The sequence below is a fragment of the Macaca fascicularis genome, chromosome 6, assembly GCF_037993035.2.
Source record: "Macaca fascicularis isolate 582-1 chromosome 6, T2T-MFA8v1.1".
NCBI classification, from domain to species: domain Eukaryota; kingdom Metazoa; phylum Chordata; class Mammalia; order Primates; family Cercopithecidae; genus Macaca; species Macaca fascicularis.
This window is the reverse complement of record NC_088380.1, coordinates 9647288-9659376: the sequence shown is the minus strand read 5'-3', so window position 1 is coordinate 9659376 and position 12089 is coordinate 9647288. Positions and strand designations below refer to the sequence as shown.

General features: G+C 39.9%; 2 protein-coding genes across 10 annotated transcripts in view; both read left to right on the top strand.

Annotated features, from left to right (window-relative positions):
- Positions 1-12089, top strand: part of SEMA5A (semaphorin 5A) — a 644602-nt gene that overhangs the window by 242599 nt on the left and 389914 nt on the right. The window lies entirely within an intron of this gene.
- LOC135971234 (protein SERAC1-like) lies at positions 7070-8190 on the top strand. The gene has a single exon (XM_065546088.2). It carries the CDS (start codon positions 7174-7176, stop codon positions 7945-7947), a length of 774 nt encoding a protein of 257 aa, XP_065402160.1. The 5' UTR covers positions 7070-7173; the 3' UTR covers positions 7948-8190.

The window sequence follows — 12089 nt, the reverse complement described above, 5'->3', positions numbered from 1 at the left end:
ATCTGCTTGTATCAATTCTTACTGTTGTGGGGGCTTTTGCCGCTTTTTCAAGTGATACTGCGTGATCCCTTCAATGATTTTATATGGGTTGGTTGTACAGTTTAATTTTTGAAATTCAGTTCTTTCAATTTTTGGTAATACTCAGTTATTATTTACATGCATCTTAGATTGCAGAGGCAAGTTGCCTATGCAGAAATTCTCTACTAAGAATAGTCTACTTCCTAAGAAAATAGACATGACTATACATGTAATTTTGGTAGTATTTGGAGTCCAAAGACCTCATGCAATTCATTGCCTAAAAATTGCTAAGCACCATTTGAATAAAAGAGCATCAAAATCACGTGCAATTTTAAACCATAGCCATTAGCTTCTGATTCAAGATGAAGGGAACATATTTACTGTTCTTTCATTGATTTAAAATAAAGCATTTAAGTGACAATACAGGTACATCAAAGGAAAATCTCTATAACACAAGAGACACCCTACCCAGCTCTCCTTATGGAATAGGGCACCCTATCCCTGGCTGTTGTGAGGGTTGGTTGATACTGGTTCATAGCCACCCCTTCCTCTGGAGAATTGCTCTTGGCTGATGAAAGTCACAGATGATCCAGTTAGTAAAGTTAGCAGTAGGTGACTTTAAATAATTATGATTAATATAAGGAAGAAAGTAGAGGATAATTTAAATAGATTAATTAAGGAGTGGAGAATTTTACTAGAACATTAGAATAAAAAAGAATTGAATAAATTTTCTATAATTTTTAAAAACAAACAATATCTGACATATGGAATTAAATGAATAATTTTAACAGCAGATTAGACATAGGAGAATATTGTATTAGTGAACTGGAAGACCAGTCTGTGGAAAATATTCAAACTGAAGTACAGAGAGGAATTGGACAGGGTAGATAAAAGAGTATGAGACACACATAACACCTTCAAAACTCTAACTCACATACAACTTGAGTCTCAAAAGGACAAGAGACAGAACAAGGCAGAAGCTATATGCCTAGTAATTATCACTGAAACTTTTCCAAAGTGATGAAAATTATCAACTCACCGACTAAGAAGTTCTGCAAACCTCAAATATGATAGATAACCACACCAGCACGTTATAGTCAGACTTCTGAAAACTGGTGGAAAAGGAAAAAGTCTTAAAAATAATCAAGTAAGAGAAAAAGACATAACCTTCAGAGGGGTAAAAATAAGATCCACAGCCAACTTTTCAAGAGAAACCACAAACTCAGGAGACAATGGAAGAAGCAGTTAGAACCCAGATCTTCCTGCTCATTCACTTTGTGTCTCAACACAGTGGTTCCTCTGCCATGCTGGAAGAAGACAGAAGTGCAATTCTGGAAGATGACAAAGCTGCTGATACATTGGACCGGGGACCCAGATATCCCTTGAGAACTTCCCTTAAAGAAGGGGAGAGTTCAGTATGTGTGTGTGTGTGTGTGTGTGTGTGTGTGTGTGTGTGTGTGTGTATATGTCGTGTATATTGAGATCCCAGCCCTTCTCCCCAGTGTCAGTATTTCTCTTTGCATATATTTTATATGGATTTCGGTGTACACTTTTGTGGTATCTAATCAGCTTACAACTAGAACCTTAAGGATAGTGACACTGGTAGTCACTCCAATACAAAAAAATCCCGCCCAGAGTAAGTAATGATGGCTGGTCTACAAAGCAATGTGGGTGCCCAGCTCCAATATTCTTGCAGTTCCCAGTATGAACAACACAGAGTGAACCAAATTAAATAAGAAACTTGGAAGGCAGAGAGACAAGAAATTACGATGAATGTCTTCTGAAATTAGAGACGATATTACCACCATGAAACAAGGAGAAAAGAAACATTCAGAATATTTAAAAAGCCTTCATAGATTATTTTGAAAACATGTGATCACAGAAATAAAAAGATCCATGGAAAATTTGTAAATAAATTTGATAAAAATTTCCCAGAAAGTTGAATAAAGACTAAGAGATGAAAAATGAAGGGAAATAGATGAATGGTTAACACACTAGGCCCAGGAAATAGAGGCTCCAATACAGGAGAGAGGGAGGAAAACATTCCTGGGATGAGAGCAAAGGAAGATAATTGTGGAACTGTTGTGCAGCCGGCCTTGGGAGCCACCAGTCCAGGCTGGAGTAGATGATACAGTTACCGAAGGCATCTTTCCAGGAGGATATCAATAATGGGATGTCTGAGGTGTCTGAATGCATTTAGACCAAAAGGAGACTTACATTTCGGTATGGGGGACAAAAAGATAATAACTCCATAGAAAAACAAGAGACAAGTATTGACTCTAGGAAATGTATAATTGTTTTGAGAAACAAGATGTAGTAAAATCTTATTTCATGGCCCATCTGTGAAGAGTATTTGCATAGTTATAAATATGTAGGCTCTGCATATTCCTGCAGAATCATCATAAATCAATACTGAGAAAGTGGGGGAGGGAGCATGCATCTATGTTGATGGTGAAAGAGGGATAAAGTAAAAAGGAGCCAGTAAATAATATTTCTAACTGAAAATACCAAGAAACAGCAGTAAAATATTATTAGTTACAAATTTGGAGAAAAATACCAGTTAAAGGGTTGAAAGTTTTTGCTTTAAGTAAACTATATAGGCTGTATGACATAGAGGGCTTTCTTTAATATTTTATTTTAGATCTTGTAGATTTCTTTACGAATTGAGTGTATGTTTAACTTCAGCTAAAAATAGTATAAAGATGATATTATATTCATAAAGTATGAAGGAAATGACATGAAAAAGACACATCAGATCAATAAAGAAGTCACAAAAAAATAGGGACATGTTCTTTCATAGATATAGTTCATCGAAAATCATTAAGGAACAAATTAGAAGATTATAAAAATGACTTTATGAGGAAAGTAGATTTTTTACACAAATCACAAGGTTAACAAAGAGAAAGTGTTAATTATATGAAGATTATTTTTATCACTAAGAAAAATAGAATTGCTATTATATAGACGACAAAGATAAATAGATATACAAGAGAAAACAGGCATACAAGAAAACTGCTCCAATTATAAAACAAACAGGATTATTTTGAGTAGTTGAGTCTAAGAAATGAAAACAAATTTGGGTGGAACATAAACACCACAGTCTATTTGTGTGTAATTTCTCAGGCTTTATTATAGTTCATGATAAAATCAATTTTCCGTAATGTCTATTTTGTTTTTCTTCAACAAGCGATCTTTCTTGTACAGAAGGGAATATTTTGCTGGAGAAATGCTCATTGTTTCCCTTCTGTATGTCTTTGAGAATAATGCTAAAAGCAAGCTCAAATTTCAAAATGCGTTATTTTAAAAAATATTTTGTCTAGAATCTGTTAAACTTACAGTTTTCAAGAATTGTCGTTTATTTGTTTCTTTGGATTCTGATTAAGTGATTTTTAATGTATCCCCTTAAAAATATGTATTGGCACATTGTATTTGTACATATTGATGGGATAAAATTGATGCTTCTGTACATATATATTTGGCATAATGATCAAATCTGGGTATTTAGCTTATTCATCACCTCATGCATTTATCATTTCTTTGTGGTGAGAACATTTGAAAGCCTCTCTTCCAGCTATTTTATAATATATTTTACCTCCTAGAAACATAAATGTATGCTACAAAGAAACATGTATCTATGTGTGTAAACTTTAAAAAAAAATTAATGATATCTTTTGGGAAGTTTTTAGGAGTTGATATTTATGGTGAAGAAATAGGAAGTTCAGGCATTCTTTGAATCTATCCTCAAGTTCTTTTTAAAATATATTTAAGTTCCCAGCACTTTGGGAGGCTGAGGTGGGCAGATCACAAGGTCAGGAGATCGAGACCATCCCGGCAAACATAGTGAAACCCCGTCTCTACTAAAAATACAAAAAATTAGCCGGGCGAGGTGGCGGCGCCTGTAGTCCCAGCTACTCGGGAGGCTGAGGCAGGAGAATGGCGTAAACCCGGGAGGCGGAGCTTGCAGTGAGCTGAGATCCGGGCACTGCACTCCAGCCTGGGCGACAGAGCGAGACTCCGTCTCAAAAAAGATGTAGCCTTTTTTTGGTGTAACCTATTTGCCATTGAGGATTTTTTTTTGTTGTTGTTGTTGTTGTTTTTGTTGTTTTTGTTTTTTTTTTTGAGACGGAGTCTCGCGCTGTCACCCAGGCTGGAGTGCAGTGCCCGGATCTCAGCTCACTGCAAGCTCCGCCTCCCGGGTTCACGCCATTCTCCTGCCTCAGCCTCCCGAGTAGCTGGGACTACAGGTGCCCGCCACCTCGCCCGGCTAGTTTTTTGACAGGGTTTCACCGTGTTAGCCAGGATGGTCTTGATCCCCTGACCTCGTGATCCGCCCATCTCGGCCGGCATTGAGTTTTTATCACTTGCCAGTGAGCCTTAAGGGCTTGCATAATATGATTTTACTCCTGTCTGCTGCTCACATTAAAACTTCTCAAAACAGATTTCAATGACGTTTCACATTTTGAGATACCTGATGCTTATGAATTCGCTGCCTAGAATTTATCAACTCTGAGATAAGAGGCTGTCTTTAGAGAGTTGTCTCTGAGACAAATACCAAGTGTGACTTTCTTCCGTTTAAAATACTAAACATTACCTTTGGTGAAGGGAGTCATTTAGCTCATGTAACTCATGAGAAACACTTGGCTTGTAAATATAGTTGTCAGAGTTTTTTGGAAGTCACATTTAAATCAGTCAGTTCTGGCCATTAGAAAGAATATAAGTTGTCTGAACATATTATCTGTTTAGTAGTGTATTAGCTTTCTAGGGCTGCCATGACAAATTGCCACAAATGTGGTGGCATAAAACAACTAAAATTTTCCTTTTGCAGTGCTGGAGCCTGGAAGTCAGAAACTGAGATATCAGCAGGGCTCCACTCCCTTTGGAGGCTCTAGGGGAGAAAAGTTCATTGCCTTTTTCAGTTCTAGTGGTTCCAGGTGTTCTTTGGTGTCTAACTCCAATCTCTGCCTCCGTTTTCACATGGCTTCCTTTGTGTGTCTGTGTGTCTAATATAGCCCTGAACTTTCTCTCATAAGGATACTTGCAACCGGATTTAGGATTGGCCAAGATTATCCAGGATGATCTCATTTTGGGATTCTTAATTACATTTGCTAAGATCCTTTCTCCAAATAAGGTTACCATTACTATTACCATTACCATTACAATGGTATATATCCCAAAAATTAGATATATATTTTGGGAGACCACCATTCAACCCAATTCAAGTAGTATTCGGGAGACCTTTAGAAGAAAATATTGCTGGGTTTATGCCTCTTTGTTTGGAAGAGATTCTACCTACCCATGGTGACGTAAGGCTACACCTTGTATTATGGCTGTAAGATTTGTTCTAAGTTACTACTCCTCTTTTTCTCCGTCTCAGAGTTTCTTGACCTCAGCACTATGGAAATGTAGGTCAGATAATTCTGTGTTGTAGGGGAGTGTCCTGTTTAGCACCCAGGACATGGCATTTGAAATGAGGAGAAACGGCCGGGTGCGATGGCTCACACCTGCAGTTGCAACACTTTGGGAGGCTAAGATGGGTGGATCACTTGAACCCAGGAGTTTGAGACCAGCCTGGGTAAGATGGCAAAACCCTGTCTCTACAAAAAATACAAAAATTAGTCAAGTGTGGTGGGGTGTGCCTGTAGGTCCAGCTACATGGGAGGCTGAGGCAGGAGGATCACTGGAGACTGCGGAGTTCGATGCTACAGTGAGCCATGATTATGCCAGTGCACCTCAATCTGAGTAACAGAGCAAGACCTGCCAAAAAATAAACAAACAAACAAAAAACAGGAGAAACAAGAAGGTAGAATTTCAGTTTTTTGTTCATGTTTTGGATGTCATTTCAGTACTGTAATAATATCTGGAGGTGACAGCATTGGGAACTTCTGGCTCTTATTAGAGCAGGGCCCCTGAGGGACCTCAAAACTCTTCTGTTACTTCTCAGCTACATTTGAATATCTGAGGTCCAGCCCCATCAGGGAAGGAGATGTGAAGTGTGGCTCTTGTCTGTGCCATTTGGAGTAAGCACACTATGTTTTCCTGAAAATATGCTTTAGCATTTTAGAGTTTCAGTTGGGAGAGCAGAGAAAGGTGCTAACATTTATGGCCTCCTTCCCAAAACCTGTTCAAATGACAGATGTTTGTAAATGATCAAATTCTGCCTAAGTTTATACCTCAAGGGATGCTTAAAGTTGACATCTGAGCCCAACGCTGGCAAGGTTGACTTGGGTCATTAGTAAAGATTTTCTGCCAAGTCCTCCTCTCCCACTCCACTGGTCAGCACCCCACCCAAGATAGAAAGCTGGTGAGAATGCAAGGTCAGCTCAGAGAAAGTCCCCTGCAGGAGACGGACATGAATTCATCATCCCCAGCTTGCCTGCCTCCTGGGTGTTTGCTTGATTTCCTCCAACTGAATTCAAACCTTCCAGGCACATCTCTACTTGCTATTTCTCTTGCTCGGCACCAAACGTCTTCTGTCTATTCTCTCCCCCAACGCCAATTCCTGCCAGGTATTATTTTAATCTTCTCCCCTCTAATGCCAGGCTCCTTCTTCACCTACTGTCTTACCTGCAGTTCTAATATGCTTTTCCTCATACTGACAGGATTAGACTAGATGAACAGATGATCTCTAAGGGCCCTTTCAGCTCTAAGACTGTTGAGGTCTGCACACACATTAGCTAGAGATGTCCCCTTCTTCTGAACAGTGATGCCCACCATCAATGTCTAATTAATACTGAGAGTGCCGCAAATCTAACTCACTCTGTGCTTTTAATGGCGGGTTGACTGTGGGCTTGGTTTATCAAGCCTGTCCAAATGACTAACTGGATGGATATTATGCCCCTAAAAGCTCCATAAGGGAAGTATCCATCTAGACTGATTACTTCTCTTCAACAGCGGGCAGAGCTGAAGACTGTGAGAGTTCATTACTGAAATGCTGTGATAATGGCGTTTCAAAATCTTGTAGGAATGGGGTGTTTTAAAATGTTTGACGATTACCTTCCTTCTTTAGTAAGGATGTGACTCGGTATATATTTAAAGCTGCAGGCCGCCCACCGCCGGGTGGAAGGCCCCGGCCGGGAGCCGAGGAAAGGGGAGGGCTCCCCAGACAACTGGGTCCGGCGAGCAGTTGGGGACAGGCTGAGTCTGCGTGCTGGCAGAATGTCCCTGGCTGCTTATTGTGTCATCTGTTGCAGAAGAGTAGGAACCTCTACTTCCCCGCCGAAAAGTGGCACACGCTGGAGAGACATCAGAAATATAATAAAGTTTACTGGATCACTTATTTTAGGAGGTTCTCTATTTCTTACATATGAAGTTCTGGCCCTGAAGAAAGCTGTGACATTAGATACTCAAGTGGTAGAAAGAGAAAAAATGAAGTCATGTATATATGTGCACACAGTTTCTTTAGATAAAGGAGAAAATCATGGTATTGCCTGGCAGGCAAGAAAAGAACTTCACAAAGCAGTAAGAAAAGTGTTGGCAACATCCACCAAGATACTACGGAATCCATTTGCTGACCCTTTTAGTACAGTTGATATAGAAGATCATGAGTGTGCTGTGTGGCTGCTCCTATGGAAGAGCAAGTCAGATGACAAAACCACGCGACTCGAGGCTGTGCAGGAGATGTCGGAGGCCCATCATTGGCATGATTACCAGTATAGGCTAATTGCTCAAGCCTGTGATCCGAAAACTCTTATTGGTTTGGCACGAAGCAAAGAGAGTGATCTTCGCTTTTTTCTCCTACCACCTCCTTTGCCATCTTTAAAAGAAGATTCTTCCACTGAAGAAGAGCTCAGGCAGTTGCTGGCTTCCTTACCTCAAACAGAGCTGGATGAGTGTATCCAGTATTTTACATCTTTGGCTCTTAGTGAAAGCAGTCAGAGTCTAGCTGCTCAGAAGGTTAGCTCATGTATTCACTTCAGTAAATATTTTTGAGTGTCCACTCTTTCCAATGTATTGTGTCAGGGGCTAGCATTCACCCAGTAACTGAGTAAACATGCTAACTTCTGGTTGTGTGCCATGCCCTGGGCTGGATGTCAGGGATGACAGGGAGGCAGGTAAATAAACAGTCACAGAGTGTGTAAGAGAGATAAAGGTGATTTCAGGAGCCCTTCACTCTGCTTAAGAGGTCATTTACAGCTTCACAGGAAGTAACTCTTAAAATTTTATCTTAAAGAATGAGGGCCGGGTGTGGTGGCTCATGCCTGTAGTCCCAGCGTGTTGGGAGGCTGACACGGGTGGATCACGAGGTCAAGAGATAGAGACCATCCTGGCCAACATGGTGAAACCCCATCTCTACTGAAAATACAAAAATTAGCTGGGCGTGGTGGCGCATGCCCATAGTCCCAGCTACTTGCGAGGCTGAGGTAGGAAAATCGCTTGAACCCGGGAGGCAGAGGTTGTAATGAGCCGAGATTGTGCCACCGCACTCTAGCCTGGTGACAGAGCGAGACTGTCTCAAAAAAAAAAAAAGAATGAACAGGGCTGAGCGCAGTGGTTGACAACTGTAATCCCAGTGCGCAGTGCTTTGTGAGGCTGAGGTAGGAGGATTGCCTGAGGCCAGTAGTTTGAGACCAGCTTGGGCAACACAGTGAGAACCCCCATGTCTATAAAACATTACAAAAAAAAATTAGTTGGACGTGGTAACATGTGCCTGTAGTTCCAGCTGTTTGAGAGGCTGAGATGGGAGGATTGCTTGAGCCCAGGAGATTGAGGCTTCAGTGAGCTGTGATTGTGCTGCTGCACTCCAGCCTGCGCAATAGAATGAGACCCTGTCTCAAAAAAAAAAAAAAGAAGAAAACAAGGCTCTCAGTGAATACTGAATTCTGATATTCTTGGGGTGCAAGTTATTCTTTATAAAAATCTCATACCTCTAAGAGAAATCAGAACGAATAACCACCATTATTAACTGCAGTAACTATGTAATCTCAATGAGAGGAACGTATTTTGTCAGTAAAAAAAATCACAGTATTCTATATTATTTGACCAATTAAATGCATTTTCTCATTTTTCCCTTTTATGAGAAATTAGGGACACATCAGTAGACAGGACTTGTCTAGTATACTTTACGTAATTTCCCCTTTTGGGCCATGTCTTGGAATTGCTCCAGTGAATTATAGTGGTGTTTTCTTTTTGAAGCTGAGAGTTCCGTCGTCTGGCCTCTATACCCTTTCTGTACACTGACCTTCTTATGCTTTTAAATTCTGTTCCCAAAGTGGCTAGAAGGTGCCATGGTTTTTTGACAAGATATCCCTGGCTCTTTTTGATTCTTCCTGCCCTACGAGATATGGCTGCTTCTCCAAGGAGATCTGATTCTTCTTACAGGAAAAGGTTAAGAGTCCAAAACCCAGGCACTAGGTGTGCGTAATAGTTCTTCATGAAGGTAGAGCTGGTGGACCTTGGGGGCTCCTAGACACCTAAGTAACAGAGCAGAACAATTACCTTTTTCTTAAAAGGTCTTAAATTTATGGTGATATTTCCAATTCAACTAGTTTTCTTTATAATCCACATACCATAAAACCCTTTAAAACTATACAATTCATTCGATGTTAATATACTCATAGAGTTGTATAATCATTACTCCAATCTAATTCCAGAATATTTTCACCATCCCCCAAAGAATCCCTCTAACCATTAGCAGTCACCACTCATTCCCCTCTCCAGCCCCTGGTAACCACGAATCTATTTTTCCTATGGATTGGCCTGTTCTGGATATTTCATATAAATGGAATCATCTAAAAAAAAATAAATAAAGCTGCAAAAATGTCAGCTACCATCACAGTCTTGAAAAAGAACCTTAATCTGCAGATATTTTCCATCAAACTCCTTATTCAAAACTCTATGTCAAAGAGAGAACTGACCTTGTAGTCGGTATTCTTAACAATTGAACCAATCAGTACAGCACTAGAAAATTAACCTATGTAAGTTTTAAAAATTACTTATGTATTTTTGTTTATTTAGGAAAGGACTTTTTAAAAAAACTTAAAAGGTAAAAAAAGGACTTGGTTGTGTTGCTTTTATTCTACGCATCTGTATTAGTTTCTAACACCTGCTGTAACAGAGGAACAAAAGCTAGGTGGCTTAACACAACAGAAATGGATGACCTCACAGTTCTGGAGGCCTGAAATCTACAACCAAGTGTTGGCAGGGCCGTATTCTTCCTTAAGGCTCTATGGGAGTCTTCTTCCTCGCCTCGTTAGCTGCAGGTGTTTGTCAGCAATCCTTGGCATTCTCAGCTGGTACACACATCACCACTCGAGCCTTTTGGCCATCTTCTTCTGCATGTCTTCACATCCTCTTTCCTCTATACTTGTCTGGCTCAGCATCCAAATTTCCCTTTTTTATAGGACACTACTCATATGGATTATGGCCCACCCTAATGATCTCATTTTAACTTGATTACCTCTGTAAAAACCTAATTTCCAAATGAGATTATTTGTTAGGTACTGGGGGTTAGGGCTTCACCGTATATTTTGGGGAGGACACAATTCAAGTCACAATGACATTAGTATAATTTGTAATGACTAGAGGACATTTTTGTCTCCTAACTTTATATATTCTTTAACTCTATGTGTGTTTGTGTGTCTGTTAGTTTATATAGGCTGTTTTCCCAAATACCCTAGGTTGGGTAACTTGTAAACAATAGAAATTGGCCAGGCATGGTGGTTCATACCTGTAATCCCAGTGATTTGAGAGGCCGAGGTGGGCAGGTGGCTTGAGCCCAGGAGTTCAAGACCAGTCTGGGCAACATGGGAAAGCCCTGTCTTTACTAAAAATACAAAAAAATTTAGCTTGACATGGTGGCATGTCCCAGCTACTCGGGAGACTGAGGTGGGAGGATCACTTGAGCCTGGGAGTTTGAGGCTATAGTGAGCCAAGATCATGCCACTACACTCCAGCCTGCAATTGGAGTGAGACACTCTCTCAAAAACAAAAACAAACAAACAAACAACAGAAATGTATTGCTCACAGTTCTGAAGGCCTGGAAGTCCAAGAACAAGGCACCAGCAGGTTCAGTGTCCGCTGAGGGCGCACTTTCTGCTTCACAGAATTAATCTTCTCTCTGTGTCCTCACCTAGTGGACGTGGTGACTGACTGAGCTCTCTGAGGCCTCTTTTATCAGGGCATGAATCTCAATCGGAAGGTGTCACCCTCGTGACCTAATTACCTCCTACTGGCCTTGAGAGGTTAGGATTTCAACATACGAATTTCTCAGAGGACACAGTCATTCACACCATAGCTGTGTGCTCCTGCAGGCATAATTCCCCCTTTGTGGAATATTTGAGTTGATGGAAAAAAACGTAGGAAAAAGCATATATGTGTATATACACACACATATATACACATATGTATGTGTGTATACCTATGTGTGTGTGTATATATGTATATACACACATATGTTTGTGTATATATAGATATATATTTTTTAAATTGAATTTGTCACTTTCCAACATTCAGCTATTATTGCATTTTCTTGGGTGACCGCCATCCCACACTGTTTTCATGCTTTTCCCCACCCCTTTAATTTTCTCATAATGGAAGCTCAGCTATGCTGGTTTTCTTTTCTGAGTTTTAACTGCACCTTTGTTATTTCCCGTCATTCTTTGCTCTGGTTGTCTCCCAGAAAGAGATCAAGAAGCTTCTGCCCATAGTAACTTAGTAATCCATTACAGCTCCCTAAGGAGATGCTTTTATATCTTTTTTTTTTTTTTTGAGATAACAGTTTGGAGCATAATGTCTCACCTGTAGGAAGTATGCTGTTTCTCCTTCCCCTTATCCTACTTTCCTGCCTATTATTACTGCCTGTACAAATCCTGAAGTTTAAAAATTGTAAAATACTACAGAAGACATATTTTCATAAAGAAATCCTCAAATTTAGAAACCAAAAGCTTTTACTTTTTGACCAGCCTGCTTTCTGAATGATGTTTTATATTTGGTCCAAGACTTTCTTAAATATAGATTCCTTTTTGTAATTAGAGAATAACAGGTAACCAAATTAAGCTTGAGCATAGAGGTGTGAAATATGTAATTAAAAAACATTTTGGCATTATAAGATTTGACCACATTAATTGTTAAGC

What these genes read in the sequence shown, in the direction of transcription:
- LOC135971234 (XM_065546088.2), top strand. Translation starts at nt 7,174, where the DNA reads ATGTCCCTGGCTGCTTATTGTGTCATCTGTTGCAGAAGAGTAGGAACC.